This window comes from Trichogramma pretiosum, unplaced genomic scaffold, assembly GCF_000599845.2.
Source record: "Trichogramma pretiosum strain Unisexual culture from Peru unplaced genomic scaffold, Tpre_2.0 scaffold9, whole genome shotgun sequence".
Lineage (NCBI taxonomy): Eukaryota > Metazoa > Arthropoda > Insecta > Hymenoptera > Trichogrammatidae > Trichogramma > Trichogramma pretiosum.
This window is the reverse complement of record NW_019641697.1, coordinates 2014482-2041526: the sequence shown is the minus strand read 5'-3', so window position 1 is coordinate 2041526 and position 27045 is coordinate 2014482. Positions and strand designations below refer to the sequence as shown.

Genomic DNA, 27045 nt, shown 5'->3' with positions numbered 1-27045 from the left:
ACTGTGTGGATGACCTTAAATAAAACTATCAATAAGTTGAATTGTTCCAAAAAAAATCAAATAACTTTGGATTGTCTTTATGGTTTGCACAAGCATCTACTAAAACAAGATTCAAACAGGGTCCCAAATAATGAACATAGAGTATCGATTTATTCATTGATTTGCATTTGCCTGAATACTAGAAGATTCTCTAGATATATTCGAGGCTTCATGCCAGACCCAAAAATTGCAGTGTTGTTGTTAAATTATTGAATACTATAGCGATTTTGTCAGAGTTTTGTAAGAATTTTTAAGAAAGCAAAAAATATAAAATAAGTTTTTGCAAGGTATATACCATGTATACATTGTAAATACAAGGTATATATATAATGAATTTATTTATTTTTTTTTTAAATCGATTTTCCAGATTTTTTGGGAAGGCCAGAATTTTAGCGCGAGATTCATTCAACGCGTAATTTATAGATAGTCTTTGCATCAGTTTTGTTACACGATTCATTGAAATAAACCTTTCTACAGGAAGTAATTTACTTTTTGGTATACCTTAATACCCCAGATATCTGATCATGTAGACTGACATCTGACGTCTCATCAGCACTCAGAGCCACAGGCTGTCCTTGAAGCTACTCTTGAATATATTGCAAAATGACATTTCGTAGTGCGGTCAAAATATCATTTCGGATGCGATTCCTGAGGTATGTGCAATTTTTTGGTTCCTACCTATATATTCTTTTAATTCAATATCGTATTTTTTCAATAAATGAACAACTTCGAGAAACAATCCTTTTTCATTGCAATCTGCACTTTCATCATGACCACGCAAGGGTCTTCGCTGTAAACTCTGCGTGCGTCAATTGATAAAGACTACAAATTAACCGTCTATGTAGATTTCTCTCCACTTTTAAAATGCTATGAGAATATATCGCCGCTCTCCAAGAAAAGAATAACGCTTCAACTAATTTGGGCAAAAAAATTACTGTAACATATGTGGCATTTCACATCATTTATCCCAGGGCCGCACAGCGAGACATTATTTAGTCGAATCGCTAAATTTGTAATTCGCTGTAAAAGTACTTAAATATGCGTGAAAGAAAAAAGTAACCCATCATTTTGATAGGAAATTGCCTTAGCTCTCCGTTGATGAGATCAGATTTTCAAAAATTTTCCGTTTTACCTGGAAAAGTCTCTGGAAAAACTATAAAGATAATTATCTCTAAAACTTTATTTTTAAGATTTTTCTAAATAGTCTGGAACGAAAGATCCATCGATATGGCTGGTGGCACATTTTATGTACGCGAAATACACGACATTACTCCAATGCGTGACTATTATATCCCCTACTGCAGGAATAAAGTATCTGTGACAATACCAATATGATGTCATAGAAGAAATACATTTATTATTGTGTCATTGCACTATGTAAGAGCCTGGAGGAGCAGTTGATGTTTAATGAGTAAGTCGAAAATTAATAAATTAATAGTAAAACAATTTATTTGTGATAAAGTAATAAACAAAAAGTTGATTATACTAGGTCCTCACACGCGTTCACAATGATAAAAATAGCTCACTCGTCGATGATGGGCAAATCTGTTCGTCGTATTTAATTGTACAGGGAAGTCACTCAATATGGATCTTTTATAGTTCACTCGAACGCCAAATTAACGATTATATAAACAAACAACAATCTGACAATTCGCACGCTGCGACAATAGCTTGTAGATCACGCAATTAATATTATTGACTGCTCATCGTACTTTACGTACTGCGAGCCTCGCAAGTTATTTTGCGCCTAATTCACGCTCACGGTTTTATGCTGAGGCGAACAGAATGTAATTATAGAAAATTATTATAATATATTTTAAATAAAACAATTTTCATTGTCTTTTGTAGACTTGAAGTACTTTTGAATATATGTTATTTTTTAGGATATTTTATTACAAAAACACCCAATAATGTAAAGGTGTAAATGAAAACAAACACATTAATAGTAAGAGAATTAACCAGGTATCTATAGACAACAAGAATCATGTAAATATGCGTTTAATTAAACATCTTATATCAATATTCATTAGTATGAATAAAAACATTAAAATGAAACTATTGAACGTCAAAAAACATTCAGATTGTTTATTGTAAATTACAAGAATTTTTTTGTCCATTTTTGAATTTGAGACGTGATTTTGGGCGATATTTTTCTAAATAAGCCAGTTGTTTTGCATTAATTGCTCCTCGCCTTTTCCTGAAAAAATTAGAGATATTATATGTTTTGAAATTTTTTTTTCAAATTTAATTGAATATGAATTAAAACTATATGAATTTCATCTCAATCAATCTTCAATCTCTTCTTTAAGCAATCTACTAAGCTTCTGAACATTAAAATTATTAAATAAGCAAAATCCGCTCATTATGGCCACGCCGAGACCAAGGGTTTCGGACACATTAACCGGCAGAATGTTTATAGTAACCGGCTTATTTTATATGCATTTACGTAGGATGAGACTGTAACCGAGGTTTTTGGCCATATTAAATGGTTAGCAATATTAACAGTGGACATAATAAATGGATTCTACTATATATTGCTTTCAATTACGAAAGATGTTAAAAGCCATAAGAAAACTCATCATTAATTATTTAATTAAAACCTGCGAAATAAAATTAAAGATTTATACAATTAATATTCAAAACGTTTTTGTGACATTTTTGTAGTCAAATAAATTTTTTTGATTCCATCCCACATACACTGCCCTGCAATCACTTTTGCCGTAACCAAGTAAGTAGTGGATAAACTTCAAAGTGTCATATCTCGGTCAATAAAGATCGGAGCAAGATTTTAAAAATACCGTTTAAAAGATCTTTACAAGCACTTTACAACTATATAAATTATGTGAGATTCCAATCATTTATTCACCAATTGTTTTCAACAAATGAAGAATCGAAAAAATCAGTTTTTGTCGTCATTGATATTTCACTTGCCATTTTAGTAGGTCTTGTAGAAACATTCGGAGCCCATCAATCTGTGGGTTTTGATAAGACCTTCAAATCTATTCATTTTAGGAGGCTCGATCGAAAACGTAATTCATTTACCATCCTCGTGAAATTTTAACACATGATAGTTATTATGGTAAAAAATTTATTGGTAAAAAAAATTATGGGTTGCCGAACAAATGCGAGAGATAATCACATTCAAAGTTTAGCACATTTAACATGGGCTGTTATGGGGAATCGCAGTCTTTCGTTCACCCTAAGCTTCAAACATTTACCATCTTTTTGAAATTTATATCATTGAAAGTAAATTTTATAAGTTTTCCAATGATATAATTATCAATGGGGGTCGCCGAGCATTTTCGAAAGATATGAAGGGTTGAAACGTTACGTTAAACGGTTGAACTGAACTGTACGCTGCGACATGTCACATGACGCAAGCGTAATGACGGTAATTCAGATCATTTATAAAATAGCAGCTCGTAAATATTTTTTATAAATAATAATCAATGTATAATAAATGTATACATAGTTACATTGTAACAGCAATAATCAATGTATTTTAATAGTTATATTTTATTTCGCTTTGCATATTCCTAAATTTTTTATCATTATTAAAATTATTCTATTAGAAAAATATTAGAAAAAAATTGTTCTAATGAGTTGTTATATTTAATTTGAATTTAGCCGCCATCTTGTTTTCTGTGATTATTTCATATGTCAAAAGTGCGGGCGTCGCACATAGCGTCATGCATTGTGCGTTGCGCAATACATGCACAGAGCATTCAATTGTACATAACCTTACACCGATCGAGCCTCCTTAAATTGTCCTACGTGCATTTTTCACGAAGATACGAGCGTTTACAGGGACCTGATATTTTTTGAAATTCTAAAATTTTGATGAATCAGAACCATGAATATTCTAAAAATCTAATCCATACATTTTACTTCATATTCTACATACAAAAACAAACATTTTTGTACATAAGATTTTTTCCGTTTTATTTACGAAGCCGTGCACGTATGAATGAAAAAAAAGTGGGAAAATGATATCAATTATTTCTCTAAAGTTAAACCACCGTACCTTCGTTAAAAATGCACGTAGAAGAATTTAAGTTTCACAGACTTGAAGGTCTAATCAAAACCTATAAATTCATGGGCTCCGAATGATTCTACAAGACCTACTAAAATGGCGAATGAAATATCAATGACGACAAAAACTGATTTTTTCGATTGTTTATTTGTTAAAAACTATTGGTGAATAAATAATTGGATTCTAATATAATTTATATAGTTGTAAAGTGCTTGTAAAGACCTTTTAAATGGTATTTTTAAAATTCTGATCCGATCTTTATTGACTGAGATATGACACTTTGAAATTTACTTACTTTTTACTTACAAGAAGAGCTTTTCAGGTTTGGGTCATGGATTTGCTTCAAAATTTGTTTGCAGTCTCTTGGTACCCAATACTGAAGCTCCCTGTGCTTAGTTTGATCCAATGGGCCTTAGGGCCCATTTCGTAGAGGATTTTCCACATTATAAAAAAATCTTTGTTATTTTCTATATCGAAATAGAAGTACTTAACCCATTAACGACCAAAATGCTCGATTTTTTTGTTGGTTTTCGCAGCGATTTTTTTTGTAGTTTGAGGCCTCCAAAAAGTTTTGAATGGACCCATTTCGATGTAAAATTTAATGCCCTTTCAGAAACTGAGCTCAAAATTTCGATTCTTTGCGTAATAAAAAAGTAATGGCTACTTATACGAAAAAAAACGTAAAATTTTTTGCAAAAAATCAAGTTTTTGATTTTTTTTCACCATGTTACCGATAGGGAATCACGATATAAATATGATCAGGGGTGATCACGAATAACACAGTATCTCAGAGAATTTTTATGGAATTTTTGAACTTCTTTTCAAACTTTTGTTTTTCGCACTTTTTCTCTACATTCAGTAGTTTTCGAGTAAAAATGAGTTATGTTTTATATGAATATAAGTTATTTTTTGTTTGAAGTAGTGGTTCGAAAATTCCATAAAAATTCCGAGATATTTTGATAGTCGTGATCACTCCTGATCATATTTATATCGTGATTCCCTAACAGTAAAACGGTGAAAAAAAATCCAAAACTTGATTTTTTGCAAAAAATTTTACGCTTTTTTTTCGTATAAGTAGCCATAACTTTTTTATTATGCAAAGAATCGAAATTTTGAGCTCAGTTGTTGAAAGGATTAAATTTTACATCGAAATAGGTCCATACGAAGCTTTTTGGAGGCCTCAAACTACAAAAAAAATCGCTGCGAAAACCAACAAAAAAATCAAGCAGTTTGGTCGTTAATGGGTTAAACGAAAAAATGGGACGATCAAAAGTTTTAAAATTTTTCAAATAATCTGCTTGAATTTTTTCAGAATTTTTGGGAATGTTAGTGCTTGTCGATGTAAAATTTGGCAAGGAATCGAATGGTGTAATTATTTTTCCCGTATCTTGCTTAGATCGCGAGATATGAGCAAAAAACACTTTAATTTTCCATTTTCACGGTTTTTACGGAGGCTTAGGTGAAAAATAATTCGATATTCGGATTTTTTGTTGAATTTTACATGAATTTAAGTTGTCACAGTCCACTCGCGGACCATTAATACGACGAGAATACGTTTAATCGAGATTATTTGTATCAATGGCATGTTAATCTCCGGTGGTACGCCGCCATATTGGTATAGCTATTTCTCTATCTTCTCTCTCTACTTATAAAAAAGAGAACAGCCGGAAAGTGAAGCCGCGTAAAACGACCTCTGATAGGCCTTCACTGAAGACGACGCCCGACGCGAGCCGACTCGATACGAGTATCTGCGCTGCTAACTGTCACAAGACAGTTATATTACTTTATAAAAAAGAGAACAGCCGGAAAGTGAAGCCGCGTAAAACGACCTCTGATTGGCCTTCACTGAAGACGACGCCCGACAGAGCCGACTCGATACGAGTATCTGCGCTGCTAACTGTCACAAGACAGTTAGTACTTAAGTAACCTCAAAACACGAATGAAAAAATTGACGCGCGCGAAGCACGTTTGAAAACTTACTATTTCTGAATCTTAAACTAACCTCAATGCATAATGGCATAATGGGGAAATCAATAGGAACAATTTGACAGCATACAAAGTACTGAAAAACCTAGTTTTTTATGAACTTTTCTTGTTTCTAAGGAGGTTGAATCACGGTGGATTTTTTTATATAACATTTTGGAACATTTTCCAATCACTAAGAAGCTTTTTAAGAATCCTGTAAACAAGTTTAAAGTAGAATCTTTGTCAAAGCTGGACAGTGTTTCGCATACGGTATTAAGATTCGGAAAGCAAATAAAATTCGGATTCATTCTTTAGCATACCAAATTAGACAGCGGAAAAAAATTTCGAGTATTCGTATTTATAAATCTTGAATTAGGCACAGCGGCTAGTTACACGTATCCGGGAACTTTCAAGTTTTTTCCAGCCTAGGATATTAATATACTATAACGGTTGGCGAAACTCGAACTTTCAGTGTCAATATAGTGTTACCAATTCACTCTTTAAAAATAAACAAAATTTTTAGAACCCTATAATGAAAATTAATTGAAAAGAATACAAATTTAATTGCTAAATAACTGTTGAGGTTTTCATATTAATAGAATAAAAGTAGCACTCTCTTTTCCCCTCACATATTTCTATTGAAAATCATAATTTTCAAATTTTAAAAAAGGATTGGATCACACTAACAAAAATTTTCTTAACTGATTTCTTGTTTATAAAGCTAATGAGTTAAAATACTAAATCTTACTCTCTTATTAAGGCAACAGCGTCTTCATATTTTAGTCCAAGTTCGATTAATGCTAAAGCGACTAAGACAGGTGCTCTACCAAGACCAGCAACACAGTGTACAGCAATGCATCCATCAAGAGACTTTTGAAAACGTGTTTTTATAAGTTCAAACCAGTCATCAATCACCTAAAAGTATTAAAAGAAACTATTTAAAAAATGGTCAACATGACACTTAAAAATTTTTAAGGATCTTATTTATGTAAAGTTTAGTTGATAAAAAATTGATTATACACAAAAAGCAATAAATTATTTTTCACAATTTTATGCATATTGATAATGATTCTTTCTATACGATATTATACTTTGTCTAATCTACTTTTTGTTTTCAAACATTTGACTGCTTTTTTATAATTTTCATGATAAAGCCAAATAATTCATTTTCTTATCAACGAGAGACTATCAAAGCATCGAACTATGTGTTTTTTATCGATACTCCAAGAAAACTTTCCAATTTGGTGTGATTTTCAGTTTATCTGCGAATAACCACCATCCTCTTCTAATGCCTCTGTTTGTTCTCCACGGGCCTGCCGTTCTACATTATATTATGGGGAGGGGAGCAGGTGCAGCAGCATTTCCCGAGTGTTCTCTTATATTTCAACGTCTGCATTGTTATTTTTTTCTAATCATCTCTTAAGATTTTAGTTTTGTTATGACCGAGGAGGAAGGCAAGAAAGAAACGGCCTTCCACTTCTCCTCGTTCTACAGCAAGAGCCTGACTATGTTCTCAGACTTTATACCTTCTTGGAGATGAGACTGTACTCTCTCATTTACCATTGGAACGTGGGTAATAGAAAAATTTGGATCGGACTTAGTCAGATATCTGTAAAGGCAAAAGCATACGCGCTGCGCTACGACGAGCAGTACACTCAGAGCTCGCAATATGAGCACCCCCATTGTACACGCATTAATAAAGTATACATAGTGTTTATACCTCGCACGAGGTCACAAACACTTTAATATAAAAAAAAAAAAAAAAAGTACACGCATTGAATCCTCTATTTTTTGAAAGCTTTGCTATGAATCGTGTAAGGCACATATGGACAGTACACTTTACGGGGACGAATACAACTTAAAATATTTTTTATTTCATATTAAAAAAAATAGACCGAAAGTCCCCTGAACTTAAAAAATTCAAATTAAATTGTATGTCTATGTATCGTAACATTCAAGTTAAACCAATAACCTTCTCAAGTTCCTGGAGGGCTCTATTTGTTTGTTGCAATAATGTCTATGGTCGCTACCTCAGACAAAGTGATAGCACCATCCAAATACTCCGTGTGACAATTGAACTTTGTATAAAATTGTAATGTTTTAACTAGTCACGCAAAAATCACTTCCTGCAGTTGAGCCGATCTCTCACTGCTGTGCTATTCACGCTACGGGGTCTTATTTTATTTTCGAGTAGGATTTTTAATCCCCTTTTTATTGCATTTTTTGAAACTTCAAAAATTTGATCATTCAGTGAGATACAGCTGTTTCCGTGAGCTATTTTCGTATACTTTACGTGTTGAATTTTTTCTTCTTTTCCGTTTTCTGACGTTTTACGTTTTTATAAAGTGCATCTCAGTTGTCGTAACATTCAGAGCGTACGGATTGAGTTACAGCACCAGGGTCGCGTACACTTCTTCAGAACATCAATGGTTACGGTCACAACCTCGGGCGTGCCGATCTGACCCTTAAGTCACCCTGCACAAACACTTATGCACAATTTTTTTTTCATTTTACGTTTTTTTTTGTGACCTCCTTCATGAATCTACTGATTGAAAGTGACCTATGAGTTTGATCACCTCAAGTTCAATTGTGAGTGTGGCAAACGATGACCCAAAAATATCAAGATTGTTTTACTTTATCGAAAACTTTAAGAGCAGAGGTAAATTTGGAGATCAGAGAAGAGCGACGTGAATTTCTGAGTAAACTACATCTCTTGGAAAATTGGAAGCGCCAACTTCCAAATCGCCTAGACGGGGCAAGCCAACTTCCAAATTACGGAGTCCACAATGTACGAAGACGAATATAATTATATAAAACGAAAATTATTATGGAGGGCAGCACTTCATCGAGTTTGTAGCAGATAACACCGGCTAAAAAGATGAGCCCAATATCGATGAAGACGGTAAGCCATCGTTATGTCGCACTGCACTAGTACATTATGCGGCTAGACACGGGTGCAGCCGTCTAGATACTATATTCGAAATTTATAATCAGTTCGACGTGAACTACACCGACGAAGATGGATTAACGCATTTCCACGTCGCCTCGACGATATTGTCATAAAATTTCTCGAGCTTTGACAGGATCCCAATCTCCTTGTGGAAAGAACGGGTGTCTCGTCGCTACACTTGACTGTGAGGAACAAAAATAAGGAGGTGATGAAACTGCTTTTGAGAACTGACGTAACCCGAATTTGGCCAATAAGGACGAATCGACACCTTTGCACACTATACGCTACGAAAAGTTCGATGATAATATAGCGAAGATATTATTTGAGATCAGTGACGACATTTATCATGCGTTACATATCGACGCCCGCGACAAGTTGGGTAACACACCGCTACATTTGGCTTTTGCCTGCAAACTATTAATTACTGAATTTCTACTGACACACTGCACATTATTTGCAAGAGAAGACAGCTTATCTCTAATAACTTGCCACTTGACATTCATGACTTCGTGGAGAAATTCTTCGAGATCCTCCACAACATCCACAGGATGGTGCAGGTCGATGCACGAAATAAGTTTGGTCTTACACCGTTGCAATTAGCTGTAACAAATATTTTGCTACATGTGGTTGATGTACTCTTGAATCGTGGCGCTGACCTTTCCAGCTTCGTTTTTCCCACCAAGAGCCTTTCTGGCGAGGCATTCGTGACGTGGTTCAATAGACTTTTTCCTAAATTAAAAAAATTGATTCTAAATTCTGGAGCTCTGGTCGTCGTTAACAACTCAAGAAATGAGGACATGAATTAAACCGAAGCGACGCCACACAAATCGTGAAATTATTCAACGGAATCAAATTGTTAGAGAAGTCGACGGATATTGACAATAATTGGTATGATGATAAGGATTTTGTGAGCAAAGCGAAAAAAATAATAGCAAAGTCGGATCTGTCGCTTTACGACCTGATCCAGCTCCTACCCGAAGAGGTGAAGAAACTACTCACATGTACAGACTATCACAACTTCACATACTTTCCCAGATCATGGCAGTTTCCTGTAAAGGGAGTCATACACTAATTCAATTCTCTCTGGCATTTTTGTCAATCACAGTTTAATGTCAGTCTACATTTTCAACACAACATTGACAAAAATACCAAAGAAGAGTGAATTGGTGTATGACTCTCTTCAGGCAGCACATGCTTGTGCTATACATCTGTACATATGGAGGGAATTTTTCAAGAGGTGGGCACTGGATCCTTTCATGCAGCGGATATATTACTGATTGCCGATTCTTCGCTGGTCAATTATTGTGGAAAAACTGAAGAACGATGATTTAAAAATATTTACTTGGTGGCTACGCATGGGTCAAATTGACTGGTTCATTTAATGTTTTATATTTTCTCGCAACTAACTCGCAAAAGTGCAATTTTGCGCATGAATTTTCCATTGTAAAAAAATCCTAGAAAAGGTTCATGCACTTTTTCTCTAAACCTTCAAGAAACGCATTGGTGCGATTTCCATCCAGCCCTTGTATTTCTAAAATGGCAGATTTATACCGAGCAGCGATGTAGAAATTCACTTATTTTTTACCCGAAAACTATTTCACATGCTCTAAATATCAACTAAAAAAGACAATTTTGAGGGCAAAACAGTATTTGAAATCGTTTAGAGAGTACGCGTGAATATTTTTCAGAATTTCTGAGACCTGTCGCAAAAATCCAAAGTGTTCCAAAAAAATTCTGGAAAAATTCTAAAAAAATTCTGAAAAAATTCACACGTATTCTTTGAACAAATTTAAATACTGTGTATTGTATGACTTTTTTTTAAAAAGTCAATAATTTTTTATTAAAAATGAGTGAATTTAATAACTTGATTGATCAACGATTATCTGCTATTCGTTTCATAATTGGTCAAAGTTGTTTGATCAATAAGATCAGCATTGAAAAAAATCAAAATTTTTCCCACTAGCGCATTTACGATCAATTCGCGGTTGCGTATCATTATTTTCAATCAAATTTCTAGAATGATTCATGTCAGCTTGTTTTGTGATATCATAATCGATTGTTTTTTGAATAGCAGATAGTGAACTGCTATCACATCATTATCGCCATCGAAAACCCATTTTTGAATGTTTGCTATTTTTAGAATTTCGCTGTTTACAACCAGCTCAACAGCACCATCCGCTTCCATGGCTTTAACACTGCCATAAAAATTCAAAATACAATCATGCTTATTTTGATCCTGTACATATTTCCATTTCACATGTTCTATACTTTCTATTCCTTATACAATAAACCAAGATTTTGCCTGTCAATAGTCATATGATGGCAAAACATCTAATTTAAGCTATCATACGAATATCCATAATCATGATTGCTTCTGAACAATTTTCTTTTGCTACATATTCTGTTATAGGACCTATAATCATCTTATGACCCTTGAATATCTGAGCATTGAAACTAGTTAACTCGATAGATTTATAGTATATTACTGCTCTTATTGAAATAGGAAAAGGACTAACACATAATCAGACATGGGTTAATAATAAATGTTGATACGTTTGAATATTAGTGAATAGGATGATTCAGCGCGGTATATATGAAAATATGAAATCGTGCATTGTATAGCCTGTTTATCTTCAACAGCTCTAATTAATGGAACTTGTGTTGAACTATCACAGATGACAATTCGTAAGAATAAGCAACTATTTCATTGCCCCAGCGCCAAAGTCGCCTAAACTTCAACGGCACAAACGTGTCTTATTCGCGCCCAGCGGCAAGAAGAGGCGTTGTTCAATAGCAGTATAGCAGTAGCAACAACATAACCACTGTTTTTTTTTTTTTTTTTTTTTTTTAATATATGACATGAAGTTCCATGAAAAATACCAGCTTTCCGATGACAAGGTCAAATTTCACAAAATTATACATTGTAATACTATGATTCGTGGGGAAGTGGAGGTTCGTGGTGAGGCCACGCATTCACAATCACAAAAAGTAGTCGCATTCACACACACTAGGGCAAGTGGTTGGCTAGGCGGAAATGATCAAGGCAGTATCTTGTTTGAAAGTAAAGTGGATGGATTTATTCCAGATAGTTAATAATTTGGATTATAAGAGAGAATTGGGCCGCTTAGCCCTTTACACCATGGTCCGCTGCTTCCGTCAAACCGAAACGTGGACGGGCTGGCGCTCGAGGGAGAGAGAGATAACGATCGGCTGTTCGACGAACAGATACTCACCAGCTGTAAGTCGAGAGTTATTTCGGCTGCGGGCCTGCGTCCTTCAAGGCGGATTCGCTAGGCTTCCAAATGCACAATTGTTTAACAATCCCACTTCGGAATGAAAGGAGGCTGAAGGCACTCGCAGTAATAATTTTAGTTCGTGAGGCCAATGTAATTTTCAAGGTGTGCACGCGTTAATAGCCGAAATAACAATCAGTGCTCTCTCCTGGACCGACAGGCAGCGGGCCTCGTGTCTCCCTCTCCCTCATCATCGGCGCGCGCGCATCCCGTTGCGGCTCATCGTACGGCAAGCTACATTTAGTCTTGCGGACCTGTTAAATATTATGTAATATAATGTATAGGCTGTTTTGCCTTATAAGCGGGAGAGAGAGTAACGAATACTATATTCGTTACAACATTTTCACGAAGTGAAATCTAAAAGCATATGTGCCTACAACATTTTGAGCTACAAGAGAGATTAAATTAAAATTCGAAGTGCAAAAGATTCAACAAGGCGTCTTCTTGACACCGAGCTCAAATAAACACCAGTTTTTGCCACTCGAGTTTATTAAGGCGGTTTTGGCGCAGAGGCGACGACTTTTAAATGTTATAGCAACAACTGTTTTTCAATAACTTCAGAAAAACTCTTTGAGGAATCAGTACAAGAATCGATGCAATTTAGATATTTTGGTAGATACGGGTATTTTATCTAATCAAGAATGCTGCTTATTTATTACATTAATTAATTATGACTTTGTTATATTTACCTCGTTTGGAGGGTACGTCCCATCTTCGAATAATAAATCAATCACATTTATACCTTCTGATTTGAGTTCCCCAGTTTCATAAGTTGGTTCACAAACTCGAACGACCTCCTTGACCTTATGATTTTTCAACTCCTACAAAAAATTAATAATTAGAAAATGTGTTTTTAGTATTTGAAAGTGAACGAAAATTCAATTGAATAATGAAGTTTTTATGTAAATTTTGCATTGAAGCTTAATCTGCAACTACAATTTTACTAATGTAATGGGTATGTACAAATTCTACTGCCAAGAACTTTGAATATACACGAAACAAGAAGAGCTTGAGATCAATTGTCACTCAAAAACGAGACGAGTTTATTATTCGACGAAATCTTTTAATAGATATAATTTTTACGATCAATTCATGAGCATGTAACAATGTATTAATGTTAAGATTAATAACTAACAAAACTGTTTTAAACTTTTATTAATTTATTTTAAGGTTATTTAAGCAATTTTTAGTGTTGCTTCGCAAAAACTCTCATCAGCAATACATTATAATTCGTCTCGCACTCTTTCGAATTAAATACTATTACTAAAATACGAGAACAATAGTGAAATATCGCGTCAATTTCTTTATAAGGCTCTATGCTAGCGCGAACTAATTTTCTGATTTTGGAAAGACTCGTTTGTACCTAAAATTTGCATCAATTGCAGGAGCAAATCGAATTAAATTGCTAAAATACTTTGAAAACACATCTATTTGGAATCCGAAATACTGCTTTTGAGTGCATAATTTTACCAAACTCTTAATGAATACTTTTAGCACTACAAGTATGAAAACTATGTGAAAATCATAAAAATCAAAAAAAAACCCTTTCTTCTAAAGACATCATTTCAGCTATATCCCAAACAGAGTCAAACGACCTCTTCGATGTACATTTTTGAAGTAGCTTAGTTATTTGTAAAATAATGACATTAAATCTACGAAAATACAAATGTCAAGAATCTATTCACTTATTTTCACATTTTAAGTAATAATGAATTAAAAATAACTTTTTTTTATCTTATAAAGTGTTTGTTAACCAATATATGTATACTGTATTTAAACATAATATAATGCTCAAATTAATTATAGCATACTTACTTGAATAAACGAATGGATCGTTTGATCATTGGGACGATCAGTGATGAGAAATTTCATGTTTTTGAATTCAATTTCAGCTGGCGCTGGTCTTATATCCTTTGCTCTTGAATTATTCATTTTCTCAAAAGTAAAAGTGAATCTAAAAAATGTTCAATTGATTAGAAATCACTAAAAAAAATACTGTTCATAAATCATTTAATTTTATGAATGATATTTAATAGTAGATTACATGTGCCATTAATGTGAATTTACAGTGCCATTATAATACATTATTATGTGTAATTATCAGCCGAGGCGAAGCCGACTTTTCTTTGTACTTCAGCAAAAATTAACTTTTTCGTTTTGGAAATAAGGACGAAACAGTTAGTTTCGTCTGAACTTGGCATGAAATGCATATTTTACTCAAAATTTATTCAATTAAAGAGTCACAGGAATTTACTAAATTAAGCCCAGCACGTGTCTGCCAGCGCTCGCGAGATGACGGCAGGTGGTCTACTTTCGCATACCGTCGCATTGTCGTGTCGCGATCATGCCGCTGACTCGTGATACCCATTGTTGATCTTGGTCTCGGCTCTGCTGCTCAGCTGCACTATTTCTTGGCCTTAAAGTACCTATTCGAAATACATGCTACTCGCTTGGTCGGCGCGGTATCTCATTGTCATTACGCTTTTCACATATAGCGTGAGGGTTACCTATCCGTAGGCGAAAATGATTATTACTTAGTGAATACTTAGTAATCATGTAAAATTCAGTGCGCAGTAATAGAAACATGCCTGCGATGAAAATCATACACCCACGCAGTAATAGGTGCATCAGGTTTTTTACAGTTTATTATTTTTTAAATACTTTGTGACGGGAAATATATCACATATATTCCCCGACACAACGATACCTTCGATACTCGTCTGGCTCGAGAGATCGCGACTAACGTACACACATTCACACACACACACACACACACACATAGACAAGATCATCAAGAGAGCATGGCATAGCCAAGACACTTTGGCAAGTCGATACGTCGATACTCCTAATTTATCGATAACGACACATGCGCACGAACGTAATTCGCAAGCGGCAGAACACATTCGAATTCGTGCCTTCGGAGAGTCACCTCGGACTCGGCACTCTCTCGCAATTAGGCCTTTGACTAGCCCACATCGCTCATACTCGTAGTGTCTCTGGAGAAGATCTCCAACTCAAGGTGTCACTTGCCATCCTGCCACCATGCCAACCAACATCGGGTGGATCTGGAACCGTCATCGCCGAAGAGGCTGGCCAGCGATAATTTAAGTACACAAAACACATTAACTATCTCTCGAGCCATATCGGTATTCGCGTAGTAAAATCATTTCTCAGCTAATCGGATTCTTTCGCCATCGACATGAACTCGCGTCCCCGAGATTATAATCGTTGAGTCTGCATGCTCTACATGCTGTGGCGTCCCGAGCATCTTGTACATTGACTTATCTTGAACCAAACAATATATGATTTATATTTATTTCTTTATTAACCCATTGCATTAATACTTTATTTATTCATTCACCCCAAAATCTCTCACAACTTTTATACCCCAAAGCCATAAAGAAATGTTTTCTATGCATTAGTGAAGCTCTCATCTGTTATAAAAATAATTACCGGTGTCAAAATCAATTTTATTTTTTGTTAAATTTTCTTGAGAATCAGAGATTCGAAACGTGCGCAGTAATACCCCCTTTACCCTACATGATGCGGCATGGCTTAGAGCTTAAGCGCAGTGAGGGTCCTAATAGTCATGTCAGAAAAAATCCACTATTGCAAAAGTATTCTACTCAATTTTATGACTTCGTGCTACAGCTAAACCCCGATATCTGCGCATTCGATATCTGCGGATTCGTTATCTGCGGTCTTATGTTTTGTGACCAATTTTCAATATCTGCGGTACGAAATCTGGTTATCTGCGGTTAGGTTCATGTTGACTTGAAGGTGTTGACATTTGTTTGTTTGTTGTTATTATATTTTTTCAAAATCAGTTGAGTTTGTAGTATTTTATATTTATCTTTATTATTAAAATGGCACCATAACTTTACCCAGATGAAAATAGTATGTAAGGTCTGACTCCAGATCTTACATACTATTTTCACCTGGGTAACTTTCTATTGACGTGTAAAGGAAACTTGTGAATCTTGTGCAGAAGAGTCATTCAATGCGAGTACCGGTTGGTGTGGCCGTTTCAAGGAGCGATTTTCATAACATAGTGTTCGTTTTACCGCCAAGGTCCCCACTTGTGATGAGGTGCATTAATGGGAGTAATGAGCACGGATCATTAGTAGTAGTTTTACGTTGAAGAGCAGCGCATCGCCGGACTTCGGCCCCTCTCCTCTCAGCAACTCAAGTCTAATTCATTGTCTTAATCTTATTTACTACCTTCCACCCACGTAACAGTTTGTAATACTTTATATTCGATACCAAAAAATTATTATTTTCTCGCGAAAAGTCTTTTATGTTAATTTTTTCGTCCACCCGGAACGTAACCCTCTAATTGCCATAAGAGCAATGCTTCGAGACATTAGTACACCTTGATTTCTGAAAATAAACTTCCTTGAGGGGACACACCTGTGTTTATGCCTATAAATGAAAATCATTAAAATTAAGTATTACTATCAAAATTTTTTGTTTCTGACGTTAAAATATGTTTTTATAGGTCCTTTCACAACAAAAAATATGTTTCTACTTCCTCTTATTGTTAAAAATCATCCATTATTCATGTATATTGACTTGTGATTTCTAAGCCATTGACCGCACGATTTTGAATGCAATCTTTGACCAATCCTGATCCTTGGCGTCTCAAAAGTTTTGTAATAAAATTCTTTTCCACTCAAGTGTAGCAGATTTTTTATTTAGTTATTTTTTTAATCTACAAATCTCCAAATATAGTAATAAGCGTTATTAAAATAGCTATTTTTGTCTTTTTTTTTGTACTTTAGTATTAAAAAAATTTTCTAAGCCTTCTGTTTAAATTCTGTTACACTGAAGTGGAAAAGAATTTTATTACAAAACTTTTGAGACCCCAAGGATCAGGATTGGTGAAAGATTGCATACAAAATCATGCGGTGAATGACTTAGAAATCACAAGTCAATATTGTAATGTACTGACCGCCCCATCAGCACGACACATGGGCGAGAAACAACGACCTCGAATACGCACACGCAACCTGCCTTACCGACCGTGGGTAAAGACCGAGAGTCGAGATAGTAGGGAGCAAGCACGTGGAAATATACCACTTGAGTAGATGCGCACCACACCACCGGCACACGTCAAAGAACACTAGCATAACCAACCGTCTCGACCACGCTTGGACGCGCAGGTAGATGAAAGAGGACCGCCGACGCGCAGACGCTCAGATGAAAGAGCACCGCAAGCACCAGCGCGACCGACGACCGCGTATCCCCGCAAGCTCGCACGAACCGTAGGGTCATTAATAGATAAAACGGCACTGCCGATGCAGGTTCAGACGCGCAAACCGAACTCCGCAGCGGCACCGACGCAGTCGTTGTTCCGCCTACTGCACGACCATTGGCGCTCTCCTTCCCTTACTCTCTCGAAACCTACAGCCACAGTGCGTTTAAGCTATCTGAACCGGCGGCTATCCCTTCCCTCCTCCCTCGCGCCGCCGATTTTCTGACAAGTATATATTGAGCGCGGTTCTTTGCTGCAGTATCATTCATTCTTTAACGACCACCCGAGCACTATCACAGCTCTTGCTAATTGACTTGCGAACCGATTACATTGACGAACCTCTATTGGACTTGAACTTTGTTAGGAGCATATCCGTGAAGGATTCAGCCGCAGAGCTAGTTAATGGACTTAGCCTCGAGAGTAATTGGCGAATTTAGCTTCTGAGTTACCTAGCGAACTTAGTCTCTGAGTTATTTTGCGATCTTAGTTTCTGAGTTACTTAGCGAACTCAGTCTCTGAAGTGTTAAGAAAACTTAGCCTCTGAGCTAATTACTGGACATAGTCCTTCGAACGAGAGTATCACAGTCGCTCATCACCATAGCATCGTACACGGGAGAATATCCTGGTCTGAGGCTTTGACGATCGAGTGCCAATACTCCCTCTTCCCCTCTCTTCGGTCAACCTCGTGTTCGGGTATCAACTTGGGCGGATGTCCTTTTGACTCTCGCACGGGCAAGATCGTCCAGAGGAAAGGGTCGCGTTACCGGAGTCTCACGACCCCCAGGTCGTCGACCTGTCCTTGCAAGCTCCGACTTGCTGTTCGAACGAGCGGAGCACGTGCGCGACGAGTAGCAACGAGCCCGTTGTACTTCGTCGACGTGATCTCCCCCGACGTCTTTGCCCACCTCTTTGAGGTCATTTTTTTCATCGTCGCACGCATCACCACCACCAGGAGTGCGCGTGTGTCTTCTTCACGTTTCAACGTGTTCATTAAGAATCGAACCTACTCCCACGGCCGGTCAGGACCATCGCCACCGTACCGACTCCGTCTACGTTGTCTGCGTACTTGCGCATTGGCCCCAGCGAGCAATCGACGCCCCGGTACATAACAATATACATGAATAATGGATGATTTTTAATATTAAGAGGAACTAGAGACATCTTTTTTGTTGTAAAAGGACCTATAAAAACATATTTTAACATCAGAAACAAAATATTTTAATAGTAATCCTTAATTTTCATGTTTTTCAGTTATAGGCATAAATACAAGTGTGTCCCCTTAAGTACAGTTTTCTTTCAAGTTTTTCGAGTGTGTAAGTTGGTTTAAGAAAAAAACCTTCATTTCTTCTAAAAAATCATCGACAATAATATGTTCCAACCTGGTGCATAAAGCAGTCGACTTACTTAAAGAGATCGTTTTTGAGTTCAGAGTTCAACCAGATGCATCGAGTGGTCAACCTGATGTAGTAATCGAGTGAAAGAAACCTCGACTTTCTCGAAGAAATCATCTTCGAGAATATATATCAACCTGATGCACCTAGCGAAAACCCTAGTCCGAAAATCGAAAAATAAGTTTTGATTTTCTCGAAAAGATTGTTTCTGGGTCCACAGGTAACTTTGTGTTTGACGTACTTTATTTTACTTAATAAAAAAATAAAATATTCGATTCATACTTTTTAACTCAATACTTGAGTTTTCAACAGACATAAAACTATAATATATATATATAATGACAATTTTTTAATCATAAAATTATATGCACTTTATGTAAACGTTATTTTTTCTGTAAAATTTATCTGACACATTTATGATGAGATTAATGAATGACTTACCTCTAACAGATACTTCCGTTTGCAATGTGATTATTTGTGTTGTGCCTGACAGTACTGTGCATTATCAATCAATATCTTTGAAAATTCTGATAGTTTTTGATACACAAGCTGTAAAAATATCACAGGTATTAAAAACACGAATATAAATAAGTTACCTTATTCAACATGTTAGCTGAACTACCTGGTAGAATTCCAGTTACATTTTTATCACGACTTTTGAGCTCGGTTTTGGACAGGACTATTTGATTAGAATTTCCAAATCAACTTTTTGCGGAATTTTTAAACTCAATTTTCTCGTTCTATAATTTGACTGAAATTCCTACCTTTTCATCGCAAAAATCCTGCTGAAAAATCGAACCCACAAGTCACACATGTTATCTTTTTTATTTTTTTTCTACTCCCATTTTTGGGAGCTCACACGGACCGTCATTTAGACATTACTTTGATTAGGACCGTAGGTAGTACATTTTGGCTACGTCAATATTTTCAGTTAAGTACGTCTCTTATCTATCACATAGTGATATATAGTTGGGCTCAAAGGGGGCTTAATTATTTATAATATTCTATTTACAGTATTAGGCTGTAAAAATGAAAAGAAATTATTTTTGGAAAACAGCCTTTTTCAATACCTTATTTGAAAATACCTTGTCTACTTAGATACTTGCAAACAGTCAAATAGACTGATTTAATTCTAGAAACCTTCAACAATAAGCTTTTGCTGTAAGATAAAAAGTTATAGAACGACAGAAAATACACCCATAAGGTCTTATTTTGTTCGATACACAATTGGCCACCAATGCAACCTCAAGCTAAACATAAGTTGAATTTGAACTACTTTTATACAGGGTGTCACAAAAGTATGGAAACCTCCCAAAAGCGGGCATAATATGCGGAGAAAAAAATCTAAAACCTCATGGCCGACATATTTTTTGATACGGAATCCAATAGTGACTTTGGATTTGACCTTGAACATAACCTCAAAACTACAGCGACACAATAATCAATTTTTCAACTGGAAACCCCTATTTTTCATTGCAAATTTAAAAAGAGCGAAAAATTTTACGTTGAAACATGTATTTCGCTTTTTTCCAAGGTCATTTTAAGGGCGCTACAGGCTCAAATAAAGTTCTTACTTAAGCTTAATTTTAGGTTAAATCGGGGTTTTATTTTCTAACTTTAGATGGACGATTGCACAACGCAACAATAGAAGAGGATAAGGGACATCCAATATTTTTGGCGTCGTATCATCCCGTCACAGATTTAATTATAAGAGATTACTACAATCGGCTGCATCATGCAGTTATTCAAACAACATTTAGTAAACTTCGTCATCGATTTTGGCTGCTTAATGGAAAAAACCAAGTGCGAAAAATTATTCATCATTGCGTGACTTCTATTCGACATCCTGTACCATTACAAGCTCAAATGGGAAGATTGCCTTCATCTATAGTTCGACAAGTTTACGCCTTTGAGAACACTGGCGTAGACGATTTGGGACCAGTTTACATCAAGGAAAGAAAATTCAGAAATCGCACTGGATTGAACGTATATGGAAGCGTTTTTGTTTGTATGTCAACAAAGGCAATTCACATAGAGATTGTTCAGCTTCATGTTTGGCTAAATTCGAAACAATTTCGTGACGATGTTACCAATTTTGCTTCTTGAGAAAATATGACATATTGTCGACATTTTTGGGAACGATGGTATGTGGAATATTTGAGCAAATTACAAAAACGCCAAAAATCGTATTCAAGCTCAGTAGAGCTCAAGATCAACAGCGTAGTGATAATCATCGAAAAAAATACTCCTTGCATGCAGTGGAAATTAGGAAGAGTCATAGAAATTCACCCAGGAACTGATGAAATCGCTCACGCCCACTTGTAAAAAAATTGCATGGATATCCGCGTGGATTAGCTATACACAAGGATTAGACATGGATACCACGCAGATCGAACAAAGATTCCGCCTGGATCTCCAACTCTGGAAGTCGGAGGTTCTCCAACTCTTTGCGGGTACTTCGAGCCGACTCGCGAAACAAGTCTAAAATCCTCAAAGGGTTGGAGAACCACCGATTTAGAATTTTTGTCAATCTATGTATAATCCACGTGGTATCTATGCGTGATCCACGCGGAATCGTTGTCCGATCTGCGTGGTATCCATGTCTAATCCTCATGAATAGCTAATCCACGTGGATAATATATATGCATTTTTTTGCAACCGGGACCATACAAATTGTTTTCCTGAAAATATATGCATGCACGTGAAGTCAGCTAGCAATACTTAATGCTATACAACGCGTCGGTGGGTGCGATACACGGCGATTCACGTAATATTATTGACGGATTTTTATTTTATTCAAACCACCGGCCGGCACGCACGTATTTTGCGGGTTTTATTGTTTATTGCCGTTATATCGACACGTCCACACGTAGTCGCTGCTGAAAGGTATCGTGCTAGAGGGCGCGTGCAGCGCACGCTGGACTCCACGTGCGCGTCGTTGCCGGCCGTCACTGTCGTTCATTAACTCAGAGCTAACACACATATACGACATCCGACATTCAATAAAGAAAGGTTTTTTTTATTTATTTTTTCTCTTAAAACTGTGTGTACTTATTTTCTTGCATTTTCCATCTTCATAATTACAAGATTCGAACGCAAGGAAAGAATCTCGACTGTACACAGTAGTTTTTAGATTTTTGGTTAACCAATATTAGAATTTCATGTACACAAATGAAAAGAAAAAAAAATAAATTAAAAATTCCAATGAATAATTTACCTTCATCGTGATGTTATTTTCAATATTTAAATCATGTCTGATTAGATCCAATTTCTGAAACATTTAAAATTTATAAATAATGATTTCAACCTTTTTCGTCGATTGAAAAGATTATTAAAAAATGTTTAAACTATTACTATAACTATGCAAGTCAAAGATAAGTTATGTCAAGTATAAAAAAATTTTTATTATCACTAAATGGGGACAAAAGGATTTAAAAATATACATAAGATTTATGATTTGATTCGATTCTATTTTATAATATCACTACAAAACTGATAGTATCTTAGTTGTAAGTCCTTCTGACCGATTTGATCGATCAGATAGAGGACTCATATGGGAAAATTTTTAATTTAGAGTAACTTTTCATCTGGCTATGCTATTTCGTGCATATTTGGATGATTTAAATCGATTATTCCTTATAATGGCATCAGTTTTCCAAAAAAAATAAATTTTCCCGGAGAAAATCTATTATAAAGTTGATTCAATTTTCGTCCCGTACAGTAAAACTTCTCTTTAGCGGACACGAATTTGTCCGTTATTGAAAGGTGGACAAAAAATGAACATAAAAATAATGATATAAACTTAAAAATATTGTCACTATGCTTTCATTACTTCACAATGAAATAAAAATAAGTGTTAATAATCAATAACGTATAAAATTGCGAATGTTTTGAATGATTTTTTCGAAATTTTTGTATATTTGTCGGAATATTTCTTAGAGCAGTTTCTGTTAAAATGATTGAATGTACGAAAAAAGTGTCCGTTAACAGAGGTTTCCGCTATTGAGAGGTGTTTTTGTCCGCTTTTCAGAAGGGCTAGTCTGATAAGAAACAATCTATTTTTAAAGGAACTGCATCCTTCAATGGAGGATCATTTTTTATTTCCCAGGTGAAAATAGTATGTCAGATCTGACTCCAGATCTGGCATCAGATCTGGTATAAGATCTGATAAATGTACGCCAGATCTGATACCAGATCTTGTATTCGATAATCGACATCAGAACTTATATCAGATCTGACATCAGATCTGATGTCAGATCTGAAGTGACTGTATTGCCTTTAATTAATTAAACAATAAGTTTATTAATAATAAAAATTGTATAACAAATTTAGTTATATTTTAATATTCACATCGATAATATCTTTAAGAAAAATTCCTACAATATTTAGGTTTCTGATAATGTGAATTTAAATTGATTCAACAACTTTTATTATTAAGATTTATTATAAAATTTTAATTATTAAGGCGGTAAACCACCCTGAACACCAAAAAATTCATGACATTTTCGGGATCGGATATTAAAAAAACTATACTAGATATTCAAATTCGGTAAAAAGCTCTTGTTTATACAACATTTGAACAATGTTTTTCAACATTTATAGTGGCCATAATAAACAAAATGGCAGCTTGGCAGCATAGTCCCTGCGTCGTCTTTATTTTGGAGTGCTTCGGGAGCGGTAGCGTTTTACCCGTAATTTAAAAGTTATGAACATTAGACACGAAAATTTCGAAAGTATACATGAACAGCAACAGAAGTACCTGAGCTTTTGTTTTTTAATCGTTTTTTTACAAAATGGCGTCATTTTTAACAAAAAGTATGAAAAAACACTAAAAATTCCCGAAAAAATTGTTAATAACTTTTAAAAAAATTAATATTTTACAAAACGCCCAGGTACTTCTGTAGAGAAAGTAGTCAAGAATAGACTGTTAAAATTTCAAGTCGATCGGATGAAAATTGTTCGAGATATCTTACCGCCCGACTTTGAAAAGGTGAATTCGAGAAAAAGGCGTTTAAAGTTTAGAGTAGAAGAAAGGAAAGATAAATATGAAATATCTTTTTTGATCTTTTTTGATTGAAGTCCTCGTCCATTTTGTTCTTCCTGGTACTTCTTGACATTATTCTTGCCTCTTTGACGGCTTCAGACAACGAATTTTCCGCTTTCTCGATGCGCTTAGTACGCGGTGTGAACGACTGAGCGGCGCGCGCACGGATGACGAGGCCCGCGCTACATTCAAAATTCGAGCAATTAGAGACTAGATCCACATTTGAAATTTTTACAGGATATTCTTGAGGTGTTAAAGGACTCTTTAAGCAAAAAAAAAAAATTTTAGATTTTTGAAAAATTTTAGGGTGGTTTACCGCCTTAATAAACTTATTGTTTAAATAATTGAAGGCATGACAGTCACTTCAGATCTGACATTAGATCTGATGTCAGATCTGATATAAGTTCTGATGTCGATTATCGAATACAAGATCTGGTATCAGATCTGATGTCAGATCTGGTGTATATTTGTCAGATCTTATACCAGATCTGATGCCAGATCTGGAGTCAGATCTTACATACTATTTTCACCTGGGTTGAACAGCGATTGCTTAAAACTTTGATACTTATTCTCTTAGAAAACTCACGAAAAATTATTTTTATTATACCTACTTGAATAGGAGCATCGGAACAATTATTTCCTTATTCAATCTTTATTTTACACTGAATTGCATCTAATTATTTTACACCGACCGAAAAATATGAGCACGGGCCGGAGTCGTACTGGCGACACATCGCCTCTAGCCGGCGTGTACTCTAACCATCTGAGCTACCGAGATCCTTGCTCACATCATTGTTAAATTAAGATTGAATAAGGAAATCATCGTTTCGATACTTCTATTCGATTAGGTATAATGAAAATAATTTTTTGAGAGTTTTCTAAGAGAATACGTACCAAAGTATTTAGAAATCGCGGTTTAAATAGAAAATAATCCTTCATTTAGGCTTTGCTTGGCAGGTATCAATTCGAGGTACAGCGTCACACTTCCGAAATTAGTCTGTACAATGGTTCAATACATATCATGAACCTCGTTATTTTTAATGTGCGACGACAGTAGATATCACCCGTGGATCACAGCATTTCGGCATTTACTTTGTAACTTTTTCTTTCACGCGGTTACTCTCCTTCGGGTCTCTTTCAACCTCTCTTTGCCGCTGCTACGCAACTTGCGGTTGGGACAACCAAATCAACACAACTTAATCTTGAGGCCAACAGCTATAAACGAAACACTGCAAGAAATGTTTTCCAACATGCTTTGCAGAACATATCTTGCAGTCAAAACGGTACACCATTCCTGATATCTCTTCTACATATTTTTGTTTGAATTTATACTAATCACATTTTTCGAATCAAGAGGAAAATTTAAATTCTGATATTCCAAGATAATTGAAAAGTAAATAAATTTGTATATTTTCAATTTAAATTGCTCTGTACATATATTTATATCCCTACTGAAAAAGTCATGTAAGATTTCATTTAAGAAAACTAAAACCAGTTTATTACAATAAATTCAATTTTTTCGTAATTTTTGTGATTGTTACGCCAGTTGAAAAAAAATGTTTCCACGAGGACTATCCATTGGATAGTATCCAAACAGATTCCGTGCGAAAAGTTCATGGATTCCACGCCCATATCCTTTTTCAGGAGGAAATCTTGGCAGATTTTTTTCAATAACTGTCTACTCATATTACACATGTAATCCATGCACTATTCACGTGGTTTTCATGAATTCTGCGAGGATAATTCTTATGAAAATTAATGCATTTTTTTCACTTGATATAAATAATAATAAACAATAGGAAGCTTTACACAATTTGTTTAAATGAAGTGAAAATATTTAGTAATATTTTTTATTGTGTAAAATATACCTCATTTAACTTTTTTACATGATTTTTCAAGTGTTCCTTTAATGTCTGAAAACTAGCAATTTTCCTCTTAATGATTCAATACTCATTTGAATTAAGAAAAATGTAATTTGGAAATTATTTATATAATTAATGTAAATTAAGTACACAACCAAACTTCATAAATTACCTAATCTTTTAATTTAAAATTCACATGCATTTTATGTTGGACCTGAATGATAAGTTTGTGTGAAATTCTGATAAACTATCCAAGTATAATTTATATACATTTTATAAATAAACTTTTAATAATAAACAATTAAGATTACAGTCATTTTATGGCTATTAAGTAATTGACTATTGAATTGTTGACTGTACTGTATAGGACTGACCCAGTCAAAAAAAAATTAAAACTAATATTTCAACATGATCATCTATTGCAAATAATTTTATCACAATTATGTAGTTCTTAAAAATAGCATGAATGATTTAATTACTAGTCAATCTGGCATAGATAGAAAATTTCCGTGCTAATTACTTAACTTTGTAGCAGTCATTTCTTTTTATTTTTTAAATATTTATATTAATGTGCAAGCACAGGTAACTATTAACTAGGTACATAAATTGTACTAAAATTAAGAAAATTCAATCTAACATATTTATTTGTCACATATTTTTATCTATTATTGGATTAGATAGTATCATTTTTGAAAAGCACAAATATAAATTATTTGCAGTAAAGATATTATTTTATTGATAACACATTTTTTCAAGTAAACACTAAATGCATACTTCAAAAATTATAAAAATCAAGCAAAACACAAAATTTAATCAATGGAAATGACAGCAAAACAAAATGATATATTTTTCATGCAGAAAAAATAACATCCTTGTACTCAGATACTATTATAGTTAATAAACCACCAATTTATAATGATTTGTTGCAGGGAATATTTGAAAAATTCATGCTCTATGCAAGTAATTATAGTTTGTTATTTACAAAAATAGTTATCAAAAGCTTTCAATTTAGTACCTTATTTTAAGATATTTTATATCATGTAATTACAATATTAGAGCTCTAGATTCATCCAGAGATACTATAAACATTTTATTTTATTGTAAATCACACAGAGCTCGAAAATTTATACACCAATTTATATTTTATTTTATGTACACTAAAATTCTAAATTTAAACGTAAAAGACTATTCTATTTCCATCAAAATATCTATCA

The 27045-nt window shown here is 34.7% G+C and overlaps 1 protein-coding gene across 2 annotated transcripts; it reads right to left on the bottom strand.

Annotated features, from left to right (window-relative positions):
* Positions 1-1874: 1874 nt before the first annotated feature.
* LOC106651474 (protein tyrosine phosphatase type IVA 1) lies at positions 1875-27045 on the bottom strand. 2 transcript variants are annotated; one of them, XM_014369992.2, is made up of 7 exons: positions 26847-27045; positions 22143-22196; positions 19367-19474; positions 14096-14234; positions 12970-13101; positions 6786-6952; positions 1875-2236 (listed from the first exon to the last, which is right to left on the bottom strand). In XM_014369992.2, exons 4-7 carry the CDS (start codon positions 14210-14212, stop codon positions 2125-2127), a joined length of 528 nt encoding a protein of 175 aa, XP_014225478.1. In that variant the 5' UTR covers positions 14213-14234; positions 19367-19474; positions 22143-22196; positions 26847-27045; the 3' UTR covers positions 1875-2124. The 2 variants fall into 2 exon arrangements, with proteins under 2 accessions (XP_014225478.1, XP_023317954.1); XM_023462186.1 differs by lacking the exon at positions 22143-22196.

Excerpts from the sequence above, each read along its gene's own strand:
- LOC106651474 (XM_014369992.2), bottom strand. The coding sequence starts at position 14,212 with ATGAATAATTCAAGAGCAAAGGATATAAGACCAGCGCCAGCTGAAATT. Across the intron at positions 13,102-14,095 it reads CGATCCATTCGTTTATTCAA|GAGTTGAAAAATCATAAGGT; the intron begins GTAAGTATGCTA and ends AATTTTTTGTAG. Across the intron at positions 6,953-12,969 it reads GGACGTACCCTCCAAACGAG|GTGATTGATGACTGGTTTGA; the intron begins GTAAATATAACA and ends TAATACTTTTAG.